The sequence below is a fragment of the Melanotaenia boesemani genome, chromosome 24 (genome assembly GCF_017639745.1).
Source record: "Melanotaenia boesemani isolate fMelBoe1 chromosome 24, fMelBoe1.pri, whole genome shotgun sequence".
Taxonomy (NCBI): domain Eukaryota; kingdom Metazoa; phylum Chordata; class Actinopteri; order Atheriniformes; family Melanotaeniidae; genus Melanotaenia; species Melanotaenia boesemani.
The window spans coordinates 15,589,643-15,603,110 of NC_055705.1; the positions used below are offsets into that span (position 1 = coordinate 15,589,643).

Sequence of the window (13,468 nt, forward strand, 5' to 3'; positions counted from 1 at the left end):
ACAGGAGGAGCTGCTGTAAAACACACAGCTTCTCTTTGACAGCAGCAACAACAACAAAGACCACAGGCTGAGAGGGAAGTATCTATAATACAAATGTCACATCATATGTCAAATATGGATGACATTTACACCTCCTATAAAGTGTTATCTAAATAAGTAGAGTTCTGTTGTCCTGTAATGGCTATGACTAATGATGCATTGTAATGGAAAATTTATTCATATACCCTTATAGTTGTAGGTTACACTTTGTATGTCTGTGTATTTAGATAAGAACTCCTTCTCACACCTTCCCCCCTCTCTCATCCCCTCAACAGATGTTGAGAGTTTAATGAGCTTCCTCCTTTGCACCCTTCACTCCGTAACATTTGTTAACAGCTATGTGAGAAATTTAAAACAATGACCTCCTACTGTGATGTTATCAGCTCATGCCTGGTATATTAACCAAGCTCACTTGTATCTGGCAGACTCTCGCAGACAAACTCCTTTGACTGTGTGACTCTCATTGCCGGCCGGCTCTTAATAAAACTACTTTGTTCGATTCTCACTTAGTGTGTGATCTTTGATAACTAAAAATTCCACAACAATTCTTGGCGTTGTCGGCAGGATATCTTGAGTGACTGACCGGAGGACCAGAACCCGTGATTGATCATCCTGAAGGATACTTCAGCCCCTGGGTCAGCCTTAACCATCAGGGGACGGCGGAGGAACTCCGTTCAGACACCACTGATATCCAGAACGAAGTCTGCGTGTGGAGCAGCATCCAGAATCACACACGGTGAGAAGTTTTCATATCAGACTCCCATTTACTGCTCCTTTTCGCAGGGTCCCGCTATCTTGTGAGGCAAGGTAGATTACTATTCTATTGCGGTAGAGTAGAGTTAGTCCGGCACTGAGGTGAAAACTTCGGTGGTAATAATAGGCGTTTTAGTCAATTTTTGTGCCTGGGTTTGGGCGACCCGAAAACCGAGAGAAAATCCAGCAAGGAGACGTCCTAGCTGAAAATGGGAAACACAGCTGTGACGGGGAAGGAGAGTAAATGAGACTCCCAAATTTTAAGAGATATGAAAAAGAAATATGGACCTGACTACACGGACTGCATGACTTACTGGACAAAGAAACATGGTTTTCCAGAGAACGGGAGTTTGAGTAAGAAGGAATTAGATAAGCTGAATGAGGCAGCACAGAAGGACTGGGATGAGAAAAAGAAAAAAAAGAAAATCAAGGCAACGGATGTAGAGAAGTGGGAACGGCATACTAAATGCATTGAAATGTGGAAAAATGAGAGTGAATGTAGGGTTAGGAAAGCTAATACTAAAGAAATGGGTGGGGGATTAGATATGACTGGAGATATAGGAAACAGGAGGGATAATGCATCCCTGCCTAGTGCACCTCCACCATATAATAATAATTTAGGACATTCACAACCCTCTCCATATCGTTCACTGCAGGAACGATTACAGGCGCTGAAGGTGGATCCAGATCTGGACTCCTGTCCCCCGGTGTTACAACAGCCCCAGCAGCCTCAGCAGCGTCATCCAGAGGACCGACGGAGAGATGAGACATCGGGTCCCGCTGACTCCAACCATGGCCAAGCTACAGGGGGAACCGAAAGACCGTCAGCAGACATGACCAGCCCTTCACGTACCAAGTCCGGGAAGATCTACGGACCGGAGGTGTCAGCAACCTCCCCTTTCTACAAATTTGGACAGACTGCAAAGGGCCTATTTTTGGGACAAAATACTGCTGAAGATGAAGACACTGAGGTTTTTAGTGCCCCCATGGTGGAAGTATCAGGACCCACCGGCCCCATATTGGTTTATCGCCCTTGGTCCCCCTCTGAAATCATGGAACATGCTAAAAATCTTCCTGACCCCACTGAAGATGGTGAGAAAGCTAGCGAGGAGTGGAGAGCTTTCTGCCGTGAACACCGCCCCACTGGACTTGAACTGAGAAAAATTCTTGCTAAAATGCTCACTGCTAGTGGCCTGGCAAAGATCCGTCCCCACCTCCCTCCTGATGACACCGGCCTGAAAAATCCAAACTGGGACGATGAGCCGAACCGACCTTACAGAGAAGCCATCACCACACTCTGTGATGGCATAAAGACTGTGTTCCCTAATCGAGGAAGCCTGGCTGCCCTGAGAAATCTGATACAGGGCCCAGATGAGCGCATGGAGGCTTTTCTACACCGCTGTGAAACTGTTTTCACCAGACACTCTGGCTTGGAGCGCCCTGCAGGAGAACTGGGGAACACTCCAGGACCATGGGAACGCCTTCTCTGTCAGACCATCATTGAAGGTATGAACAGAGATGTGTTGGAAGTGGTGAAGAGACAGTATGTGGGGATGAGACATGAGACCAGACTGGCTAAGCTCCAATGTCAAGCTAAACATGCACAAGATGTCATGGATGAAAACAAGAAAAAAGCTGAATCCAAGAAAGACAAACAGATGTCAACAGCCCTGACTCTGTTCACCTCCCAAAATCAGCCACAATCCAATAGAGATAGGAGAGGCAGAGGAAGGGGCAGAGGAAGACGAGAGAGGGGCGGCAACCAACAACAGCGTGGGGCATGTTATCGCTGTGACAAATATGGACACTGGAAGGATAACTGCCCACAACGACATGGGCCGTGTCATCGCTGTGGCCAATATGGACACTGGAAGGATAACTGCCCTCAGGATAATGGGCCCACCCACCAGAAGGAATACCAGCAGGCTGACTGAGGGGCGGACCCGGGAGACAGGACTCCAGAGGAGCCTTTTTCTCCACCTACCACAGTTTTCGCTGCAGCAACTGTTGAGGGAAGTGAAATGCACACACACACATACACACACACATACACTCATTTAGCTGCTATAGCTTATAAACGTTTTCCTTTGTTTACATTGTCTGTAAATAATCAACCAGTTTCTTTTATGGTTGACAGTGGTGCAACTCACTCAGTTCTTAAGACAGGCACCCTAAATCCCACTCCACCACTCAGTGGTAAGACTGTTATTTCTGTGTCTGCTGGAGGCCATCATGACAAAGAAAAATTCACGGTACCTTTAACCTGCTCAGTACAAGGTGAGCATCCATTTACCCATTCCTTTCTTTTGTCCAAAGTTTGTCCTGTAAATTTACTGGGCCGTGATCTGATGTGCAAACTGGGAATTCAGATTTCCTCTGGGTCTCAGGGGCTGACCATATCATGTTCATCTTCTGACACTGAGGAAAAAGATTTAATGATGGTTAAATATAACCCAAGAGCTCCCTGCTATGCTTATCAGTGGAAAATGGGAAGCTCCCCTCTTTCTTCACACTGGCTGTCCCTCTGCAGAGCCAGAGTCTCCCCTGGGGCAGAGGTGATGGGGGAGAGGGAATTACATTGCACATCCTACATCTGTCCTGATGGGCCAGATCAGCAGTATGAAAAAATCTTTTTTAGGGACTGCTCTGACAAACTGACTGTGACATGTATGTTTTGGAATGAAAGTATGTGTGTTTTGTCTGTCTCACTAACCTCTGACCAACAGAAGTTGTTTAAACTTCACACACACCCACACGTGTCTCTTTCCAAGTCCCACTCGACTGAGTGGAAGGATTTGGGCCCCTTTGTTGCTACTGCTCTCAGAGAGTCTCGGTGGCAATCCACTCATGACTCAGCAGTTTTGTTTTCTCCAAGGCTGGGTGTGTTTAAGCAGAGCATGCTCTCTGTGATTCATTGCCAGAAAAGTGTTCAGTTGGTAGATGAGGATTTTCTGACATGTTTATCTGCTGACTCACCCTTGCCACCTGTTCCCCCAGCCCTCTCTCAGGTTCCCTCTGATTTGTGGGCTACCTCTCCCCATGATGTGGGCCTGGTTAAGAACTGCCCCCCAGTAGTCATCACTCCGAAATCTGACTACCGCCCCTGCCAGAAGCAATATCCTCTCAAACCTGAAGCTTTGGAGGGTATTACACCTGTCTTTAATTCACATCTTAGGAGTGGTATTGTTGTTTCTTGTCCAAATTCACCTGTTCGCACTCCTATTTTCCCAATCATGAAACCACGTAAACCACCAGCCAAACCTGACTGGCGTTTTGTCCAAGATCTCCAAGCTGTCAATAAAGCAGTTATTTCACGGGCCCCTATGATGCCCAACCCCCACACCATCGTGTCGCAGATTCCTCCTACTGCTACACATTTCTCCGTGGTAGATCTGGCAAATGCTTTTACGTCTGTTCCTGTTCATCCAGACAGCCAATTCTGGTTCGCTTTTGAGTTCAATGGGAAACCATACACTTGGACCCGGCTTCCCCAGGGGTACTGTGAGTCCCCCACAATCTACAATGAGGTACTAAGAGATTCTCTTTCTTCTTTGCAGCTTCCACAGGGCGTAGTTTTATTAACTTACGTTGATGACCTTCTGCTCTGCTGTCCTTCTGCCTCCTTGTGTGAGGAGGCCACACTGGCCCTCCTCCTCCATCTTCATTCTGAGGGTCATAAAGCCAGTCTGCGTAAACTACAGTTCTGCCAGCCTCAAGTCATCTTTCTAGGGCATCACATTTCTGCCACCACCAAGGCCCTGACCTCTAAACGGATCGAGGCCATTCAGAAAGCACCAAAACCTGTTACCAAGAAACAGCTGATGTCATTTCTAGGTATGGTAGGGTTTTGTCGGGCCTTTATTCCACATTTTTCTGAACTTGAGGCCCCCCTGACTTCCTGTATACATGGTAAGAATCTATCTGCTCATGACCATTTCTTCTGGACCCCGGAGGCTGAGCAGGCTTTCCTGTCTGTGAAACAAGCGCTGTGTTCTGCTCCAGCCCTGGCTCTGCCAGACCCAGCCAAACCTTTCTTTCAGTTTGTTGATGAAAAACATGGGTTCATGTCTTCTGTTCTCCTTCAACAGCACGGCTCTCACAAGCGCCCAGTGGCCTATTACTCTTCCAAGCTCGACTCTGTTGCTGCGGGGCTTCCTGGCTGTCTGAGAGCTGTGGCTGCATGTGAGAAGGCTGTACTTGCATCACGTGACATTGTGGGATACAGTGAGCTAACTGTTTTTGTTCCTCATTCTGTATCCATTATTTTGCTCGAACAAAAGACTTCTCATCTGTCTGCAGCTAGATGGCTGAGATACACCACAGTTCTTCTCGATATGCCTAACATCACTACGAAACGGTGTACATCACTTAACCCTGCCACTCTTCTTCCTACCGCAGAAGATGGTGTTCATCACTGTTGTGAGACTGTTCTGTCTGAAATCTGCACTCCGAGACCAGATTTATCTGATGAGCCTCTTCTTAACTCTGATCTCATTCTTTTTTGTGATGGCTCCTCCTTCAGAGACCATTCTGGTAAGAACAGAGTGGGTTTTGCTGTCTGTGATGAGCATCAAGTTCTCCTCTCTGGCTCCCTCCCTTCACAATTCTCTGCTCAGACAGCTGAACTTGTTGCTCTCACTGAGGCCTGTAAATTCGCACAAGGTAAGTCCCTGACTGTATATACCGATTCACGTTACGCCTTTGGTGTAGTTCATGACTTTGGTGCGTTGTGGCGTCACCGAAATTTTTTGAAATCTGATGGTAAGCCTATTTTGAACTCCACACAGGTTGCGGCTCTCCTTGACGCTATTCTTCTTCCTTCAGATGTCGCTGTAGTGAAATGTCAAGCTCACACTAAAGACACTTCCTCTGTTGCCCGTGGCAACGCCTTGGCCGACCAGGCTGCTAAGCAGGCAGCTCTGTCAGCCTCTCCGCACATTCTCACCTCTTCTCCTCTCACAGAAGAGGATCACTCTCCTCCCTGTTCTCTGCAGGACATCCAGTCTTTTTCTACTCCAGAGGAACGCTCTGTCTGGAAGGCTAACTCCTGCACCCCTGATTCTGCAGGTGTATGGCACTCTGTTGATGAAAAACCTTGCCTTCCTCGCCATTTCTTCCCCTGGTTTGCTAAGTTGTCACATGGGTTGGACCATGTGTCAAAAGGGGGGATGGTATCTTCCACAACATCTCTTTGGTTCACAAAAGGCTTCACTGTGGTGGCTGAAAATTACTGCAAAAAAATGTTTGATCTGTGCAGGCTATAACACCGCCCGCCCTCTTGCCTGCCCTCCAGCTGGTCATACACCACCTAATCAGCCTTTTGATCATTTGATGATGGATTTCATTGAGTTAACACCTGCAGAAGGTAAGAAATATTGTCTAGTTATGGTAGACATGTGGTCAAAGTGGGTTGAAGCTTTTCCAGCAAAGCATGCCACAAGTTCAGTCGTGGCTAAGGCTCTGGTGACCGAAATCATTCCAAGATGGGGGATTCCAGTTAAGGTCTCATCTGACAATGGTTCACACTTTGTAAATGCGGCCCTGAAAGAGGTAAGTGGACTATTGGGGTTCCAGCTTAAGACTCATTGTGCTTATCACCCGCAATCAGGCGGAGCAATTGAAAGAGAGAACGCCACTTTAAAAGGTAAGTTGGCTAAATGTTGTGAAGAAACAGGACTGTCTTGGCCAAAAGCCCTCCCACTCATTCTTATGCACATGAGAATGAGGAAACGTGCCCGGACAAATCTTAGTCCATTTGAGATTCTGTTTGGCAGACCTCCCTACACTGGTCTGGATCCTCCAGGACTCTCCGTGTCTACCACATACTGTGAAAGTAACATGCTTGCTTATTGTCAAAATCTGTCCAAAGTTCTCTCACAGGTGCAGAGTGTGGTGAAAGAGGCCCTGCCACGCCCAGCATCAGATCTGCTTCACTCCTTGGTTCCGGGAGATTGGATCTTGGTTCGAGAGACGAGGAGAAAGCACTGGCGGTCTAAAAGGTGGCTGGGTCCCTTCCAGGTCCTGTTGGTCACTCATACAGCCGTGAAGGTCGCTGAAAGGTCCACGTGGATTCACGCGTCCCACTGTAGAAGGTTTCAAAGTACCCCAACTCCAGCTGACCTCTCAACCACAGGGCAGAATAATCCCTGAGGTCAGCCCCGTGCGAGATGGTCCATTCTCCACGGGACAACATGAAGTACACCCAGACTGCCGTGAGGGGATGGTCGTGCGTCATCCTCTTCATCCTTATCACCTCCCTCCTCTGGTACCTGGATCCAACCGGACCTCACCTGACACAACGCACCCCAGCTTCGTCCCAACCCGCCAGACGACTGCAGGGGACAGAAGCACCCTCCTTCAGGAGGCACCGCCGAGATAACCACATCCTTCAGCATCATGATCACACTGAGAATCTTTGGTGGCAAGTTGCCAATATGTCTGCTCATAAATTGACAAATGACAGTTGCTATGTTGTGGACTGGTGCCGCATGCCACACCCACTCAATCAGTTTTTATTCCATATCCAGTCCCTTTGAATACCACTTTGTGGACTCTGATCATGGGTAATAGATTACACCCTAGGAACATTACTTGGCCACACCAGCGCCCTCCCCTCTCCTGGAGGAGACCAGCTGAGTTTTCCAGCAACACAAACTCCACTTGTGTTTCATCCAGAACTGTCTTCCGCTTAAGGGATCGTACAAATCCATATTCTTCTCCACCTCTTTGTTTTCAGCGAAATGGGACAGATGCACTATTCTTTTTAGGACACACTCTAGGTTGTCAGCGTATCATTTCAGCCTCATGTATATCCTCACCTTGCCCCAAACGCTCTGACCCGTTCACTTTAAATCCTCGTGATTTATTCCCTGATAGTTCTCCCTCTACAGAGTGGGCCTCAGGAGTTGTTGTGTTTAACCTTACAGCTCTCTTACCTTTTCCTGACCTTCCTATGTACAATAATTCTGTTCTTAACACCATTTGGTCTTATATCCCATCAGATATCGGCTTTGGATGTCCTCAGAACATGGTTTGGACATGTGGCAGACACTCTTATATTTACCTTCCTGTCAATTGGTCTGGAACATGTTATCTGGCTTATCTGCTCCCTGATGTCTCTGCGTTTACTCTAACCCCAAATGGTACATTGCGGCCTTTTCCTGAACCCTTTCATCACCCCCATCGTGTTAAACGCGGTATCTTCTCTCCACAGATGAAAGGATTTAGGATGGCTTTGCCCTGGTGGGGGTTGGGGAACTAGCATGGACTGTGGAAGATCTATCAATCTCTTTGGAAAATTTAACCTCTTTATGTGTGATTAATATGTTGCATTTTAATCAAAGGGGTGGATTGTAATGGAAAATTTATTCATATACCCTTATAGTTGTAGGTTACACTTTGTATGTCTGTGTATTTAGATAAGAACTCCTTCTCACACCTTCCCCCCTCTCTCATCCCCTCAACAGATGTTGAGAGTTTAATGAGCTTCCTCCTTTGCACCCTTCACTCCGTAACATTTGTTAACAGCTATGTGAGAAATTTAAAACAATGACCTCCTACTGTGATGTTATCAGCTCATGCCTGGTATATTAACCAAGCTCACTTGTATCTGGCAGACTCTCGCAGACAAACTCCTTTGACTGTGTGACTCTCATTGCCGGCCGGCTCTTAATAAAACTACTTTGTTCGATTCTCACTTAGTGTGTGATCTTTGATAACTAAAAATTCCACAACAGCATGCAACACCATCTTTTCTTAATGCGTTCTATCATTAAGATTAAAAATTAGTTTAGGAGTAAAAACAAAGCTGAGGAGGCTTAAGATCCCAGGCTCTCAGACCTCCAGGAACAACAACAAAAGAAAATGCACAAAGCTTCTTTAGACGTTATAGTGGCTTGCTGATCATTTGATTGCTTAAAGAATAAATAAAATGACCAGAAAATGGACAAATACTAAGTCATCCGAGTCTTCAATTGTTACTCAACCTATTGTTGTTCTTGTTGTGATGTTACAGTGTTGTATTCATCTTTTACCTTTACTACTTCTGTCTTTATTGTGTACAAAAGGCCCATTTCACTAAATAAAGCTGTGTTTTATTTGATCACTACAAACTGACATGCTACTTTTAATTTAGATGTAAAATTCACTTAATTTGATCCTATGTGGGTGATTTGATGGTCACATCAAATCAGTAAAGACACATAAGAAAGCTACCAAAAAGCAAGTACACCTAAACATAATGGGCATTCAGCTAATATTTTAATTTATGAGACAAAAGTTAGGGCACACTGTGAGATCCATAAAATCCTTCAATCAGAGCAGACCGAGTTCCTCAAAGGTCTGGCACTTCTAACATCTGTAGGTGTCTAATTAATCTGACTCATTTCCACAAATAAGCAGCAGCTCCTACGGTCATGCTCTTATTGGATGGTGAGAGTGCTTCTGAAAAGGCAGCGTGCACAAGAACCCTTAACTTTTTTGCACTGAGCATCACCATCTGATTCAGAGTTTTATATGAGAAATCCCAACACCTGTATTTATGCTTTCAGAGAAAAAAGGCTCATATTTACCTTTTAGTATGTGCGTTTGAGATCATGTGTTATAAATGGCATATGTTTTTCATTTTAACTGAGCAGTGTCACACAGCTTTGGAACCATTCAAAATCAGAGGGTGAAAACTATGCAGCATATGGCTTTTTCAGACATGCAGTTCTTCCATCTGTGAAACCAACCATGCAGCTGAATTCAACAGGTGGATCCCCCTGGAGGAGATTTAAAAGTCAGACAGCTAATTCTCCTTTAAACCAAGACACAACATGTAACAATGGCATCATGCAAGTAAGATTTCCTTCTGCAAGCTCTGCAAGCTGAACTTTTTTCTTTGTCCAAAAAGAAATTATCTGGAAAAGAGTTGAGTACTATATTATGTGTATTTGTAAATTAACATCTGCAGCTGACTGTCATGCAACTGCAGACAGAAACAATGAACAAGAGGAAAAAAGATTTTTTACCTTAATATATAAGCTTATTATTATTATTATTATTATCATCATTATTATTATAAGGTAATATAAAGTTGATGTTTGGCATCAGTGTGCAGACTTTTATTCAGTCTAACATGATTATTATCTCAAAAATATTTTAATAATTGTTCTGCTCATATGGAAAATGTTTGAAAAATGAAAACACAGTTGTTGTTTTTTTTGTTTGTTTTAAGAAGCCACTTTCATTGTGTTTTTTGAAAGATAGGTAATTGATACTCATACCAAAAAAGTGGATTAAAGAAGACAAAGAAGCAGATAGAAATCAGGAGTTGACGAGGGAGAGATAACCTGACAGGGGAGAGCAAGAGTTTCCGCTGGCTTTGGCTGAAGCTGTAGACTTGAAACCATATGCTTGTCATAGCGTTGTGTGGGTCTGTGTGTGTTTATGAGTGTGTGTGTCTTAGGTGGGCAGGGCTTAGCTGGAGGAAAACTGCTTAGAGAGGGATCCCGCTGCTCAGACTGCAGGATCCCCAGGACAAACGGAGAAACAGACAGACAGACAGACAGAGGGTGGAGACGCCGACAGGGAGTATGACAGGAGGGGAGGATGAGGATGGCTTGTCGGAAATAGCATGAAAGACAGGCGAAGGCGAACTAAAGAGGACTTGATCTGGACTATTTTGATAGACTTGCTTCTTACAGGCACAACTTTATTTTCCTATGATATATTTGAAAAAAGATAAGACTAATCTTCCACATATTTCACCATACTTTAGAACCAGTGGGACAGCCACCAGCAGCAGTTATGTTTGGCTGTTCACCATTTTCAAAGATGTATAAGCTAAGAAATTCTGAAAATAAAGTTAATGACCCACCAGAGTCTTGGTCCATTTTGATTGACAGGGCGGGGCTCTGAGGGGCGGAGTCTTCGCTCAATGAGTAGCTGTGTTCTGCTTGAATATCTGTGAGATTAAAAAGCCCTTCTCAGAAGGATGGAAAATTTTACATTTCTGGCTTCACCTATCTATAGTAATGAGGATTTAGTTAAGATAAGGTTCTGATGTGCTTGTTTTGGCTTATTGGAATCACTGGCAACAGCCAAACATATTAATGCCTGTTCGCAGAACATATAACCTGATGCTGCCACTGTTACAGCTCTTAAAGTTACTAAAATGCCAAATGTTAAATCTTCTGCCTTCATATTCATACATGCATTCATGCAGTTGGCATGAAAAATGATCATTTTAGATATATTCATCACAGAGTTAATGATTAGGCTAAAAAAATGCACATTTAAATTCCTTTCTATGCAAACTTGACCTCATTGGCTGTGGCCTTCATGTTAATTTAGCAGCATTCGATCCTGACTTCTGTAATTAATTTGTTCCAGAAATATCCCCATGCCCAATCTAGTAAGAGGGTTTTTGAGGAGTTTTATGTAAAAAGTGACTCAGACGCATGAGAGTAACAAAATATACAGTTTATTTTTTCCCCCTCTTCTTCAGTCATTTTGCTGTCTTTGTGACCATGGCAACACCTGACAGGGACACTGATTTGAAGTGATGAGCCTGGCACGAAGTGCAGCGAGATGACGACAGATTCAATAGACTGAGCGAGCCTGCGGTGCACCAACTCTCAGGAGAGATTTACCAAGATCCAGTAACAAGTGAGTCTAATGCATTTCCTGGTGGTGCAGAGGCAGAAGTTTAGATGTCACAAACTTGGCGAAAGAAGCTGTCTCTTATATCATGACTTCTCTGATGTGGAAGGAGCTAGTGTTGATGTATGCTGGGAGTAACATTGTGATACAGATAGCCACAACGCTTTCAAATTTAAAACAAGTGATGATAATCTGGGATATTTTTTTAACCAAATGTTGGCGATGGAGTGAAACAACAAGCTGCTTCACTAGCCAAAGAAACAAATGTGAATTTCAAACAGATTAAGAGATGTAGCGAAGAAAACCCTTGTGATCCAACCTTGATACACTTGTCTTGCATTGACGTGTTACTTTCCATACATATAAGGTTACATAAAGCTTTTAACTCCAAAACCATGTGGAGCTGTGTGGAGTGTGGCATACGTGTTTTCGTCATAATTAAGCTGAACTCACCTGGGCTGCTGTCCATGTCAAGGTGAAGGAGTGAGGGCCTGTCTGGCAGTAGGGGTCGCTCTAATAGATGGTCATCAAAGAAACTGTTGAATAATTCGCTGCTGAAGTCGTCCATCTGGTCACTTGAAAAAGGCTGAAACACATAAATAGAAACATGAAAACAGTTATTTACATGGCATGACTTCATCACATCTAATAACAAAAACACCTTGATGTCCACAGCAGACAACTGTAGTGAATGCAGAATCCCTCCTGTGGTAAAATAAAAGCTCTTCATAACAGCCAGCCAAGAGTAGACCACTATCCAGGGTGTTGGCATATCACTATCCAAGACTGCCAGAAAGAAAAGACTTTACAAGAGCAAATACAGATGTTTCACCACAAGGTGCAAACCATTCATAGGTCTCAAGAACAGGAATAGCACGTCAGATTTGCCTTGAAGCCAAAACCGTTCTAGAGCAACATTACTTGAAAATATGAAACAAAGACCAATCTAAAGCAAAATGACAAGACAAAACAGAGATATACCATCAGCTCATCAACAAATGGTTGCAGCTTCATGATAATGGCATGCATGTCTTCAAACTGGAGCACTAGTGTTTATCGATAAGGCAGTGGACTGAACTATGAAATGTATAGGGATAAAATCTGGCTCTCAGAATCAGCCAAATACTCAAACCTTCAATTTAATTACCAAAAGAAGAAAAAAAAGCTCCACCAACAAACACCTAAAGATAGCTGTAGTAAAGCAAAAGAAAGGAGGAAAACTGATGCCTATGTGTTCAAAATCTTTAAGTAGTGACTGTCTGCAAAGCTTCTTTAAGTATCAAAAATGAACACTTTATTTGTAGTAATGTCAAATTATATTATATCTACCTTTAAGACAGGACTCTACATATTAAAAAGCTGTAAATCCTAAACAATTCCCTTCAAACTAAAGATGAGAATCTGCATTTTAAGCCTATATTTAGTAGAAACTGTGATCTAAATGTGTCTGGACTTGACTTCATATGTGTACAATTTTTTGCAAGTTTTTGCAAGAATTTTGTTTATTTGTATGAATTATTATGACCTTTTTTTATTAACTGATGAGCTGTTTGAAAAGAGAGATAAAAATTTTGTTTAGTCAACCAAAAGTCAGAAATTAAAGTTATTACATTAAGAGAGGGAAAACAGGAAATCCTCATGCTACAGAAGCTGGAACAGGAAGATAGCTGAGACATGACACAAACTGTTTTCTCTAAATGAAATGATAAATAATCAACATATAGTTTCAACTCAACAAGAGATTATCTCTCAGTCCCAGAAACGAGGCACTTTAAACCGCGTTGATGGCATAAAGAGTCAATCAATGGGAAACAACATCAACAGATTAATCCTCAGTCTCCATGAATGAGTCACTGAGCCGAGAGATGTTCTGGAAGCCTAGGACAACATGGTGCTCTGGCTTACACACATACGAATATACGCACACACAATATGAGTCACCCTGGTCTAGATAAAACATGCAGAGATTAGAACAAAAGCACATACACATGGTTGGAACCCAAATACACTCAGCTTGGAGACAGACAGTGAC

At 43.7% G+C, this 13,468-nt stretch overlaps 1 protein-coding gene across 3 annotated transcripts in view; it reads right to left on the reverse strand.

Moving 5' to 3' along the window:
- The window catches only part of creb3l1 (cAMP responsive element binding protein 3-like 1), a 37,206-nt gene that overhangs the window by 13,099 nt on the left and 10,639 nt on the right, over positions 1-13,468 (reverse strand). The window contains exons 2-3 of one of the 3 annotated variants that reach the window (XM_041979130.1): positions 11,890-12,022; positions 10,652-10,738 (exon numbers count right to left, since the gene is read on the reverse strand). In XM_041979130.1, coding sequence (XP_041835064.1) covers positions 10,652-10,738; positions 11,890-12,022 — 220 coding nt within the window. Of the gene's footprint in view, positions 1-10,651; positions 10,757-11,889; positions 12,023-13,468 lie in introns of all 3 variants that reach the window. The other 2 variants (XM_041979129.1, XM_041979131.1) reach the window with 2 other exon arrangements.